General features: G+C 31.9%; 1 protein-coding gene across 9 annotated transcripts in view; it reads left to right on the top strand.

The window, feature by feature from the left end:
• The window catches only part of LOC106692715 (uncharacterized), a 70,991-nt gene that overhangs the window by 40,260 nt on the left and 16,396 nt on the right, over positions 1-14,335 (top strand). For all 9 annotated transcript variants that reach the window (XR_010845015.1, XR_002945662.2, XR_010845014.1 and 6 more), the window contains exons 12-15: positions 3,165-3,360; positions 4,720-4,850; positions 8,011-8,104; positions 12,233-12,316. Coding sequence is in view for 6 of the 9 variants with exons in the window: in XM_067053022.1 (XP_066909123.1) it covers positions 3,165-3,360; positions 4,720-4,850; positions 8,011-8,104; positions 12,233-12,316 (505 nt within the window). In the remaining 3 variants the exon portion in view is untranslated. The remainder of the gene's footprint in view (positions 1-3,164; positions 3,361-4,719; positions 4,851-8,010; positions 8,105-12,232; positions 12,317-14,335) is intronic.

Raw genomic sequence — 14,335 nt, 5'->3', positions numbered from 1 at the left:
GTTTTATTGGTTTAGGGATTCTATTCTCTATCCAACAATTTTACTTTTTATAATTTTTTTTTTTATGAGATTAGACTTCATAGTAATCAGAATATGGATTAGAATCAAATTCTAAGATTACGTTAATTTATTGATCTCTGTCAGTCTGAAGTTTAGGTGTATTATTCAGAATAATGATTCACCCATTGATTCTTGTCCCTCTTCCCATATTCTTTTCTATTTTAATTCTATTCTTTAATAGATTAATCTCAACGTATTATTACATATCTCCACTGCAAATAGGTATATCATTGCCTTTTTTCCAAAGAAAGGTATGTTGTTATGAACTGAATAATAGTTACAAACTTTGACCTTACTTATTTTCATTTAACTTCCTAGTCACATTTAATTAGAACACTGATCTCTGTGTTCAATAGATTACTAATAACTGTTCTTATCCCCTACCTAAACTTTACTAGGTGCGATATTACTAAATGGGCAGGTGTTTTAGTATTAGATTTCTCTTCATTTTTTCATTACAAAACAAAGTAAAGTTGTTGAACAAATAGTAAAAACCATTTTTCCAAACAAAAATTTCTGTATTTGCATTAATAACCTGCTTTAGAAAAATTTTTGATAATTAATGCTAAGTTATGGGATAGTAAAACCAGGACAAAAAAATAAATAAATGAATTACTGGTATGTAAAGGTTCTACTGTAATCACTTTTTCCAAACACTGATTTTAAGTTGTAGTTGTATAGCTTTTTCCCATTTTTTTATTCTTTGTATATTTTGGCATATTATCCTCGAAGTTATCTTCGATCAGCATCTCTTCTTAAATAATCATATTTTCCGGTTCATACATAAATCTATCACTGTACTTAAACAATTCCTAAGGTAAGGTGATCTCTTTAGAATACCTAATTTAAACAACTCTTTAATTTCTTCATCTTTTTCCTAATCAAAACACCATATCAATATAAAAAATGTGTAAAATAATAACATACATTACTACAGTAAAACTGTCATTGTATTTTGAATACTAGACTTTTGTTAATATTATGCAAACAAATAATTACTAAGTGTGAAATGTGTATTTATTCTTATGGGACTTGGACCCAGAATAAAATTATTTTTTCATTCATTCCTTATCCATTTAATGAATAATAATCTTATTAATTAATTTTGTTTTTTCCTATGCCATAGGAAGTGGGCTACTATGCCATTTTCCCTCTCGCAGTCCAATACAATTTTACTCTTCCTCTTAGTTGATCCGCATCCTGCTCAACATCTAGATCAATACATGTTAAAAAATGGTCTCCATCCATGTCTCCCATGTTGCATAGAGGACATTTCGGGGAATCTATGATACCAATTCGATGGAGGGGTTTTTGGAGCAGATCATGTCCTGTTACTAGCCGGAAACAAGCCACTCTCTCAGCTCTGCTAAGATTGCCGGAAATTTGTTTATTCTTTTGCAGTAGGCTCTCCCACTTATTTCCTTCCGCTTGAACTTTGTGTCTAGCACTGGTTCTGTCCTTACAATAAGAGCTTATAAGTGATTTTACTGTTCTGTAGGAAAGTGGTAGAACAGGCTGGTTCTCTGCACAACCGAGCTTAGCCAACTTGTCAGCTTGCTCATTACCATCTATACCAACATGGCCTAGTATCCACTGCAGAGCTATAACCCTTCCTCTTTTCTTCATGATAGCAGCCATGTTTCTGCACTTTTCTTCCGTGGGTGACTCTGCAGCACCTGGTGTTGTTAATTTTTGTATTATGGCTTGGGAGTCACTGAAGATTACAGTGTTCTCATTGCATTCAATAGTGGCTTCCATCCCGAAGCAGATAGCCTGCATTTCTGCATCATAATTATCACATCCAACTCCAACGGGAAATGACTATTGAAAGTTGATTGAGTATACACCTGCTCCAGCTCCCTTGTTAATTGGTATTAACGGTATTATCGGTCCGGTGACGCAGACCCATTGTTATAAATGTGTAGCCATTGCTCTGTGGGGTATAGCTCATAAATTGTTTTTAGTGCAGCAGCTCTAAGCTCGGGTTCAGGGCAATCTTTCTTGATCCGACCACATGCCAGTTTGAGTCGCCCATAGACTTCAGCGGAATCGTGCTTTGGCATGTAGGAGATGCTTATATTCTGCCTTTCATCAGTAATTAGGTCTATCTGGTGAAGCATTTCCTCAGCTTTTGAAAAAAAAAAAGTGCGATGGGACCTCAGTCGTTCATTCGCTTTACGATAATCCAACCAGTGTTCCTCTCGACGCATAACCTTTTCATAAAGACACAGGGCTGATTTCTCCCTCCTATCCTGTAGTGGTTTAAGACCTGCTTGGAGTTCCATAGCTGTGATGGGAGTCTATTTCACACTGCCAGTGATTATGCGTAAGGCTTGATTTTGAACTTTGTTTAACTTTTATAACGCTGCTTTGGAGGAGGTTATTAAAAGTTCATCTCCATGAGCTGAACTGCCATAGCGGACCTTAATAAATCTCTGTTCCAGGAAAGATCGAATCCATGAGAAGAGATTGCCACCTATACCCATACCTTTCAACTTAGTAATAAGTTTTTTCTTCCATACACAGTCGAAAGCAGCTTGGAAGTCAATAAACACTGCTAGTGTATGTTGTCTTCTTTGGAAGCCATCTTTCATTTCCTGAGAGAATCTGATGACCTGCTCAACCGTGTTTCTCGTCTTCCTGAAACCCGCCTGTCTGTCTGAAAGAAGTTTTTTTGGCTCAAGATATTCTTGTTGACGCGCTATAACCATTCGTTCAACCAGTTTACAGAGTGTGCTCGTGAGAGAGATAGGCCTGTAACCGTTGATATCGTCTGCTGGTTTTCCATTTTTTAAGATGGGTAGTACCTCCGCTTTCTTCCATTGTGCTGGGACATGCCTTTTCCACGTAAAATTTATAAATCTTAAAAGGATATCTTTAGCTTTCTCTCCCAAGTTTTTCAAGAATTTAGGCAATAGACCATCTGGACCAGCACTTTTCCCTATTTTAGTTTGCTCAGAGCAACATCCAGTTCCAATTTTGAAAAGGGTGAACAGAAAAGCATATTAATATGAATAATAATGTTATTTGATAAATAATGCTTATTAATTCTTTACCTTGCCATCCATTCACTAAGTGCTAATTAATTTCTTTGTTGTCCTCAGTTTTAAACAGTCAGCCCCTACCAACAGTCTCCAAGTCAACACCCGAGATGGATTTTAAAACTGATAGCAAGTTCAAGGAAAGTACGGACACAGGTAGAGGAGGCAGCAGCGGTAGTGGAGGTGGAGATGACTCTGGTATTGAGAGTATGGATGCTTTATCAGAGAAGTCACCTAATCAAAGTACCTCTCCTCTAAGGTGTGTACTATAGTTTTTTTAAGTTTATGGTGTTCTAATTAGTATCATAATAATTTCAATTTACAGAAATAATTAGGTCATATAAACATTAAAGAGTGTTTATAAGGTTCAATAGGATTTAATTAAATTTTTGAATTGGCAAAATTTGTGTTTTCTAAACACTTCTCTCACCTCTGTTTATTTGACAAACATTATTGCAATAAATGTAGAAAATGTATTCCTTGAAAAAAAAAAACTTTTTTTCTTTGGTGATTCATTATTTAAGAGTGTGTGTATAAACCAATTAATATAACACAGATTATACCATGTGGGATTTATACTGAGTCAGTAGTAGGTCAAATTAGTGTCTAATACCTTATAAACGTTCCTGAATATCAATTCAAAATGATTTTTTTGGCAGGTATCCTTGTAGATATCACAGGTTCCTTTTATTTATAGAATTTATTAATTAAAGATTTCTGACAAGTACTCAAAAGGAAACTAATGTTGATCTCTATTTTACATCCAATGTATGAATATAACTGTGGTTATGTTCATGCCGTTTTCCAATTTCAGGCTCTTCCCGTTTCAAGTAATTATTACAAAAGTGATCTAGGACTGTCTCTCTCTGCAGACTCTCTCTTAGTGGAGCGAGTCTGGCTGAGGATAGCCTTTTTTTGTGTTATGATCTCATCTTGTGAGATTATGACATGTTGTACATCATTCAATCTACTCGATATGATTGTCTGTTTGAAAAGTCAGATAAGTAAGGCTACCACAGAGGGCGGGACTGGAAGGTTTCACACCTTTTTCTGTTTTATGGGATCATTTTTATTTCGCTTTGTTAATAAATTGTGAACTCCCCTTAATTTTATTTATTAATTTTTTTAAAAATTTATTAATGCAGTAACCTCATAAGTAATTCTTAACGTTATTTATTGAAGTACAAAGAGGATGGAAAGTATGAATAGACAAACAACAATATTTACTTAATCAGTTTATCCTTGCATAGTTTTCAAGTGTTTTGATCTTGTCCATGTTGGTGAACATTGTTCCATATTTATTTATTCTATGTGAAATGGTCCTGCAAATATCTTGGCCTCTAGTCAATTTCCTCCACTCTCTTATTTCGGATAAGCATTCGCTGTCTTATGATTCCCATCCTACAGATTTTTCTTTACCACATCTTTCACCACGTGGATCCTTTAGCAGATGTTAAAGGATTTATTCTCTGGGCATGTGGGGGAACTTGACCCGTCTGTCTGATCTGTCTCATCACAATTAAAACTGATTCTGGGTATCTCATAGACTAATAGCCAACTAAGAAATTATATTGATCATGATAAGTTAGCTTCATGTATTGTTGATTTGTTCTTACAGGAAAGAAGAGTTGTGTAAAAAAGAGAAAAAAGAAGTAGAAGAAGTAGTTCCGATCCGGCTGACACCTGCTCTGTACACTTATTCAAATCCAGATAGACAACGGGAGGAAACTCCATCTCCTGACCATACTGGTAATATTTTACTTTAGAAGTGTCATATAAATTACTTGTTTTTTTTTTAATTATGAAAAACTTAATATTTTGTTTCTGTCAAAACTTAATATTTTGTTTCTGTCAAAACTGTACATTAAGTGTTTATCTTACCTTAAGGTCTGGTTAGCAAGGCTCCATCATCGTTTTGTCAATGTTTATCATAAAAATCTTTAGTTCCAGTCCTGTTAACTACATCTCTTCTTTCCTCTCACTTTATCCCTGTGTCAGTAGTGATTGTGATTTGAAGTTAAGTATTATTTTGTAGTTCATGTAGTCTTTGTGATAAGATAAGTGAGGAAACAGTTGGTTTTTGAGAGCAGCTTGATCAGGTGAGCTGGCATTATCTAGTGGCTAAGAGCTGGTAGCACATGTGGAGCTACCTATACATTGCATTTAATTTCTTAATCTCAACTATATATACTAAATCTCAATTACCACTGCAATGAAATGTTAGCTACCATTTGAGAACTTGAAGCAGTTAAAATCAATTAAAGCACTCCTGGAGGCCCAAAACTTTGAGATTGATGGATGGATCCTTGAAAACCTCACATTCTAGTTATGAGTTACTGAACTCGAGATTAAACTCAATTTTATTAGCACATTGACGACCATGACCAACAGCCATCTATACTGGCTAGCCCTACAGAATAAAACTTCTGGAAACATACCATATGTCTGGTTTAATCAGAGTAGAGTCACGAGTTGGTGAGGGGAAGATCAGCCATTGGTTGTTAGCAATTCACAATGTGATCTAGATTTCTGTGCTCATGTTTCCCCATCCCAACCCTTTACTGTCCTAACCATCTGTAAAGGTACTCCGCAGTGGCCTTTTTGCTATAATCTCCACCACCCCATCTCCCTTTCTCCTTAGTTTTATTTGTTGCCTTCTTTAGACCAAGCCACATTAGAGGGAGTCACAAGACAAGATGTTTTTACTGAAGGAGTTTAAATGATATCATTTACAAAGGAAATCCATCTGAATTGTCCTACAGTGGCCACTACAGAAAGCACCATCTGTCTTGCCACTCCCTCTACTGTGAAAGAGATCTACAGACCCTTCCATTTCCAATCACTTCTTTCAACATTAAAACACTTATCTATCATCTTCCTCTTTCACATGTAACCTTTCAAACCACTTCTACTCCCTTTGCCTCTATACAGCCATAACCCCTACCTATACTAAAATTTGCCTTATCCTCCTTGATTTTTTTAAATCCCATGATTCTGTAGAAGGTAATATATTCCTTACTTTTTTTATTTTTTTTACCTCCGACCTGGTCATTTCTGACATATGGGGAAGTTATTAGGTAACCAACCTTTTCAAACCAGTTTAGGAATGTCGAATTTTCATTCCGTGGGGCCTCTGCGAAATAAGTCAATCCGCTCAGGCCAGAATTGAACCAGCACCACTGCTGACTCAAGGTTGCTAAGGTGAGACCTTAACTCACTCAGATACAACTGCTGCAATATACTTCTTACTTAACTTCATGGTATTTATGTCATTTAAACTATCTATTCCTAAACTTCCCTACCTTATCCTGAACAACATTCTTATTTCATTACATTCTTCAGTTATAAACCCTGAAGTCACTTTTGACCCAACCTTTTCTTTGAAATCTTCCATTTTCAAATATATGCTAGCAACCCTTAAGCAATTCAGTTATCTCTTCTATTTTCTTCCACTCAAAACCAGTTGATTCTTAGTTTACTCCCTTGTTTTTCACCATTTTAAGTGTGTTTGTCTGGTGTAGGGCAGGCTCTCAAGTGAACACAAAGTTAAACTTAAATGTTCATAGGAACTGCCTAATATGATTTATTTTTTGGACAACCAGAGATGCGCCTATAACCATTGACCCTATTAAAAACTTCCTTATTCTCCTTGATATTTCCAAAACCTTTGATTCTATAGACCATAACATACACCTTAATAAACTTAATAAAATGCATGGTCTTTCTCTGATATGTTTTTAGAGCCTACCACTAGTTTCCATCCTTTCTTACTGGTCATTCCCAGTTTGGAGTTGTCTCTAATAAACTCCCCTCTGGTTCTTTACCTCTGTTCTGAGATAAAGTACAGATAGAGTACTTCAAATTTTATCCTTTATCCCTACTCTATTTTTTCTTCATCAACAATCTGTTATACTGCAATGAAGAGCTCAAGTTACGAGTTCTTCCCTTCTAACCGCTGTCAGTATTTTTGTAACAATATCCTGAAGTAGGTGATTTAAACTTAGTTACATTCCTATATTCTAAAGAACATGCAATTTAGATTCTCTAATCTATCCTCAGGATCTATGGTCAGGGTTGCGGTTAGAGGAGAAACAAAAATAGTTTACAACTACTTTGACCGCAACCCTGACCATCTTCCTATACATCAATTTTTACGGTCAACTATATATACATATATATCCTCAGGATCCTTCCTTTCATCCAGCTTCTTCTCTCCTCTCCAATGAGCTGCCTCACTCTGGAACTTAATCTCTTCTGTTATTCGTCATGCACCAACTGTCTGCTTGTACATATACCTTATTTTCCTCCTTCAATCATCAATAATTATTCAATTAAAATACTGTCATGACAGTAAAATACCCATTGGGCATGACACCAGCTTTTATAGTCTTCACCATAATAGAAGCTGCGACAGTTAGTACCATGGCTGTGTAGTGTCAATGTGTAAACAGGCTACAATGTAACAGTTGCTTCACTGCTGTTAAATTTAGTGTCAACTATCATGCCAAACCTAATGTGTTAATACTGCCACAGCAGTAGGTACTGTCATGACAGTAACCATCACACAGAGGACACTGTGACAGCGGCTATGATAATTGTACACTATCTCTCTGCAATGTAATTTATTTCCGGTATTCATGGATTTGAAACTTTATTCATATATATTAATTATTATTTAAAAAGTTTGCGCAGGTCTAATCCTAACTATAACTATTACAGTACACCAGTTAAACACATTTTAATATTTGTTTCTTTATTTTGTTTAGTCTTATTCGTTATTAAGTACAATATAAGTTACATGATATGTACAAACTACAAATTTTTTGTATATGTTTATTTTTAAATATGAGTAATACAATGTTTACGATTCTTTTGGAAACATTAATTTTATTTTTCTGTTACTTTTTAGAAGAGGAGAGGTATGGTGCTAAGAGTCTCTTGGAACAACTTCTGATTGATATACCTAATGGAGATGGTTCAGACAGAAGGCAGCCCTCTATCAGGTATATAAATAAATTAACATAAATATAAGTATATATTTTTTATAGTTATCATTTTAGAATTTATTTTATTTTATTTAATCAAATATTTATACCCCATGATGTATTGTAAATGCATTTTATTTTACAAGTTGGTTACTTTTAAAAGAAAAGTATCTATTCAGCTATCATTCTAAATTTATATTTATTTTCTGTTTTTAATAAAAGGTAGTTATTAAATAGAATTTATTTTACTATATTATGCGGGCTAGTTATAGCTAAACTATGAAGATTTAAATTTCATAATGGTTTTAAGATTTGGAACAGCTGAATCAGTTGAGCATAAAAGCCATTTATGTAAGTCTGTATACGTTTATTTTTCTTTGCACAGCATAGATGTTTTCTTCCATTTTATGAATAATGAAGTGTGGAAGAACCTCCAAATTCCCTCCTCATTACTTTAAAATAGCAATGATATGTGAGAGAGAAAAAATTAAGAAAGTCTTTCCATATCATGTTGGTGTTATGTCTTATTTTGATGTTACTTATTAGTAATTTTTTATAATTTTGTAAATTAAATTTAATGAATGTACTTATTAAAATTTGAACTCATGGACATAATGTTTCTAAAATGAATCGCTTTTGTGATGGATATCTTCACATATTTCTTCTTCCTCTTTCAAATTTCATGTGAGATTAACTTTATTAAACAATGTTTTATTGAGTTCACTTATCAGTTCATAATAATGAAATGAAGCAAAGCTATTTGGAGATGTTCTGATACATTTCTTATCATTAAAGCCAGGAAAAATTAATTCATTCTAAATAAATACAAATGAATGAAGTATTTTTTATGCAAGAATAATGAATAACCATTTATTTCTAAGCCAATTATTCTTTGATTTATGTAGGCACTTTAGATTATTGACTATTAAAATTATTTGTTACTTGAATAATTCTCATAATATCTGGAGAAAACATTAATCCATATTTATCATCATAGTCATAACTCTTCTAATACTCATCCAGTGTGAGTTATCCTTGATTGCTCTTGTTATTGGATAGGTATAGATAGATCATTATGATGTATTTTGAGCTCTGTTTCTACTGTCAAATTATCATTCCTATATGCACATTAAATATAAAGTTGCTGCTAGTTATAATGATTTAAGGTTTGTTTTTTGGGTTGTTAATTTATAATTTACTGTATGATTTTCATATGTATGTGTGTCCATGAGCATAAGAAAACATTAGAGAAACTTTTGAAATATTTTCCTAGAAAACCTCAACCCCCCATATTTATGAAATCTGTTAAGCTCTTTTTTGAGAGCTTATATATAATTCAGTTTTATTCTAGGCGACTGTTCAAGAAATTTTATTTTTTTTTTTAGTTCTAGACTACTGATACAGGACTGAAATTTAATTTTACTGTATTGAACGTAACTGGTCAATGAAAGTAATGTTTAACAATAATTTAAAATTTGAATTTATATCTATATTTACATTCATAACCTTATTGAGTTAATAAAAATAATTTTACATAACTTTACTAAGTTAATAAAAATAATTTTAATGTATAGTCATATTGTGAATCTAACCTGTTAATTTATTTTATTCATGGTTAAATTTTTATTCTGGAATCCAAGGTTTACCTCATCTTAAGGGATCTATTACAAACTAACACACCTTTTTAACATTAGTAATTAATTAGATTGGTTTAAATTATTTTACCTTGGATTATATTTATAATATAACCTTTGTCAATGCATCATCATTTTTCTTTATTCATTATTCACCTTTATGTGATCTTTAAATGTCCACTGGAAATGGCTTGGAAATTAGGAGGCTTTTCCACACTCAATAAAGTATAAAAACTCTACTCTACTGATCTCGTTCCTCCCCCTTCTGACAGTTTGTTTTGTTAGTTTTAAACATTCAGCATTATTTTATTATTGCTATTATTTCTAATATAATTTAGTTTGTTACTTTTATTTTATATAATACCAATTTTGAATCTACATTTAATTTATTATTATTTCATGTCCATTTTGAGATTCACTTAATTCTTTTTCGTTTTTTGATAATGTAAATTAATTCCACTTTTCCTATGTTTTTGGCAATTTTCTCTGTTTAATTTTTTGGGAATTTTAAAATTTAATTTGTGCTTATTTTCTGTGCTATGTTATAACAACGTTGTTATATTCATGTATTTAGAATTTTATAGTTTCTCATTTGTTGTGAGATTCTTATTACTTGATTAGGTTCCTGAAGGCAAAGAAAACATCTTTAAATCCAAACAAGAATATTTGAATAAAATTGATAACGAAAGAAGTTAAGAAGTTTTATTCCGAATATACCTTTAAATATAATAAATAATCTTGCTGTGTAAAGAAAACAAGTTTGATTCAAGAAAATAATTTTAAATTAGATCACTTTCTAAGGAAGAAAAAGTATAGTAATTAGTGAAACTTGTTTTTCTAGATCTTACTAGAGTTATATCTTATGAGTTCCTCAGAGTCGAAAAAGCCTTGCATTAAAAATATTGTTTTGTTATAGCTGTCCTATATTTTTATCAAATAGTTCTACATGAAATGTAAGGGACACTTAGTGTTTAATTTAGGGTCATGAGAAAAGTAGAGTTTAAATTTTTCATGGTAGGTTATCAAAACCCAATCAATTATATGGAAACAACTCTAGTAGAGCAAAATTGATTGTGGTAGGAGCTGCAGTTGATAAACACTTTTTATCCATTAAATTACTGTTGTTTTCAAAACTTAGATAGTATCCACTAACCCTTCACTTTACAACCTCTGTAAGAATATATAAAATTTAAGTTAGGTCAAGTTAGTTAATGAATGATGGTAAGCTTGTTCTTATGGTTTGGAGTCAGGAACCTCACTTAAGGTAATCTTCAATTGAATGTTTTGTTTTTTAAAACTTTTGTAGGCCAAAAAAAAAGTTTCAAAATTATTTGTTTTCTATCACATATTCTTTTTCCTGTCTATCTTAGTTATTGATATATTCCTAATTGGAAAAAAGAGTGCCATTTAGTACTAAAATTGTCATTATCAGTTTAAAAAATGGCAATCGATCAGTACCATTAATTTTAAAGGTAAAGTCTTTCAAACCCTGATAGTTTTTATATCCTACAATAACTGTATCCAAATCTGCCTGGAATTGAACTAGAGTAAATATATTCACCTTTTTTTTTAACTTAAAAAAAAATTGTGATTTGGATTGTTTTTATTAAATTTAAAATTCTATAACGTTTATAACCTGTTCCTTCAAATGTCAGAATTTTTGAGTTGCGATAACAAATTAACTGGAATAGATGCAAATAAAACCCGAATTCGTCTTTATTTCAATCATTATATAAGAAAGTATTAAGTTTTTTCACATAATAAAAAAAAATTGATAAAAAAGTACTTATACTAATACTGGGTGTTTAAGACTTGATTGACATGTATTTTTGTTCTTTTTCAAAAGTTTTGAAAATTTAGAAATGAAACTTTTTAGTTCCTAGCTACATCAAATTAACTTTATTTTGATAGTGAAATTTAACTTCTTCCAGTTCTCTTTCAGCTCACTTAACTCTAAAATTTTCAATGAGGTATTTTCCATTAAGTATTATCATGGAATAATGTATTTTTAAAAGATTTTACATTAATGATTTTCCCAATTCTGAAGGCATAAATCGAAATCAAATGTCCTTAAAGCATAAATAGCAACAATCCGCAAACAGTATCTTATGGTTTTTTACAATAGTTCTTGGTTAAGTGTTTTTCTGATAAGGACCAGAAGTTGTGTGAGCACAGGATCTTGAAGTTTCCAGAATGATAGCAAAAGGTCATGGAACAGAATGGAAGATATTTGACCGATTAAGGTTAATTTTTTTTTTTATAGAAAAATAACCAAAATTGCTTTCTTGCCTATCCTGTATAAATATATTACAGAAACTTAAAATTTAGCATCTTATATTAGGTTAGCCTTACAAAGGTCAATGTATGAGATACTATTATATTATAGTGTAATTCAGATAGTACCTTTTAGGGAAAAGTTTTTTCCTATTATATGTTTTAATATTTTGATTTGCAGTGTTTTACATTATTTACATAATTATTTGATTCTATTTTTTTTATCACTGGTTTACAGAAGGAGTCCTGACTTGAGCCCATCTACAGGAAAGAGACCTAGGCGTCCATCAGAGAGCTCTTCTTCTGACCCTCCTACCCCTAGGTAGTTTTGACTAAAAACTTGAAAGATTTAGTTGTAATTGTATTTTTGTTTTATAATTAGTTAATAAAAATGTGCTCAGTGTCATTTGTTATAGTCTTAAATAAAGAAATAATTAGTTATGCTGCTGGTATGTTCATTTAGAAACACATTTGTCCAATAAGTACTTTTTATAAATACTTGTCTACCTTGTCATAAATTCTGTGTACTGAGTTGGATGGTGATACTGTACAAATTTTGTTTCCATTTTTGCCTTTAATAGCATGAAAAGTCTTTTTGGTGATTTGGTAACCATTATTAGTTTGTGGTGTTACCTTTTTCTATTGTGGCAACATTCTCCCCTCAGTAAACAACTTCTTTGTTTAGTAAATTGATCAATTCTAGGCTGATTGATTTTTCAGATTAGCTTTAGTTCGTTATTTCAGTTTCTTACCTATGTATATTAACTAACTTCATTTCCAGGTTCTACCATAATTCTTAAAGCCACATTGTGCTTATCTATTTTTTTTAGCAGATCATTATCACATTTAGAGCATCAGCTTAGATTAAGACTATTCCTGATCATAAGTCTAGTTAGACAGGTCATCTGTTAGTTGTAGCCTTAATTTGTTAATTTAAAAAACCTAGACCTATTTCTGTAAGTGGTTTTGTGCATCTCAAAGCCCTTTTTTTTTTTTTTACCAGGATATAAGTTTTTTTTCTATTTTATGTATTTACATCACTCACCAACCAACAGAAGTCTTAATACATGGCCTAAAGGTACTATATGTTGCCCTATTATATATGTGTTTGTCCCAGTTATTTATTCTTGACATTGGTACAGTTGGTTTGTAATATTACTAATATTTTGTATCAAATGGTATTTAGGCCAAAGCCCTTTTTCTATATTTATAATGATTATAATTACTATTGTCTTTTTAAGTTTTGAAGAATGCTTTCCTCTAAGGAAACATAACAGGTCCTTCAAGTGCTTGATAAAATTTGGTTGTGGTTTTTGATGTAGATGAATTAGCCACATTACCATATTATAGTTTTGTCTATAATATTGTCTGTAATTTTCTTTTTCATTGCTGTCTTTAATAACGAGTAAAACCCCAATCAGCACCTCTGAACTGCATAGGATTTAGGGTCTAACATACTTTCTGCTTAAAATTATGGAAATGAACCATTCTTCATTCATATCTTAATCCCCCTTCCTACCATTAGACCCATTGTTCTATCTATTGTCTCAGTCATTTTTTATCTTACAATTACACCTAATTGATCTAGTTGTTCAACATCCAGAGAATAGGGTGGAATTTTGTTTGGCATCTCAGCTAGCAGTGTCTGTGTACATTTTTAAAATTTAGTTTCTATTCCTACCAGCTTGAAATATGTTAGATTCAGGCATGCATTTTTCATTTAAAAAATTGATTTCTTTGGACTAAATTTTTGAAAATTTTACCAAATCAGAAGGCTTTTAAATTTCAAAATGTTAAATGAAATTTATCTTACTTTTATGAAATTTAACTTTAGACTACTTAAAATTCCAATACCCTTTTTTTTCTGTTAGGAAAAAAGTTAAGAGGAGGACCTAATTACTCAGCGGGTTCGAGCATAGGTCCCAGAACACTTGTTTCTGGAGGTTTTAGGTTCCATTTCCATCTGGTTAAATCAATACTTATTTTGCAGGGGCCCCAAAAAATGAATCTTTACATTCCTACTGTGGGACAGTATGATTTATCAATGGATGATTTGAATAAAAAAATAAATAATAAATAAAGAAACCTGCTTCTCCCAACCATTTTATTCATTATTCATTGAGTTGTACATGAATACAAGAGGGGAAAAAATAACTTTAAATTAGGCCTAATAAAAAATTCGAGCTCTTTTCATTATATTCTATCAACTACCTAATGTAACTGGTGGTGTCTCTCCATGTAATTGATAGTGAAATAAGTAAACAAAAAAAAAATCCTTGACTAACATTAAATTATTATCAATTGAAATAAAACCAAAATCCAGTTGACATCCAAAGTTGTC

The sequence above is a fragment of the Halyomorpha halys genome, unplaced genomic scaffold (genome assembly GCF_000696795.3).
Source record: "Halyomorpha halys isolate HHAL.00 unplaced genomic scaffold, Hhal_1.1 Scaffold68.1, whole genome shotgun sequence".
Classification (NCBI taxonomy): Eukaryota; Metazoa; Arthropoda; class Insecta; order Hemiptera; family Pentatomidae; genus Halyomorpha; species Halyomorpha halys.
This window is presented reverse-complemented; position numbering and strand designations above follow the sequence as displayed.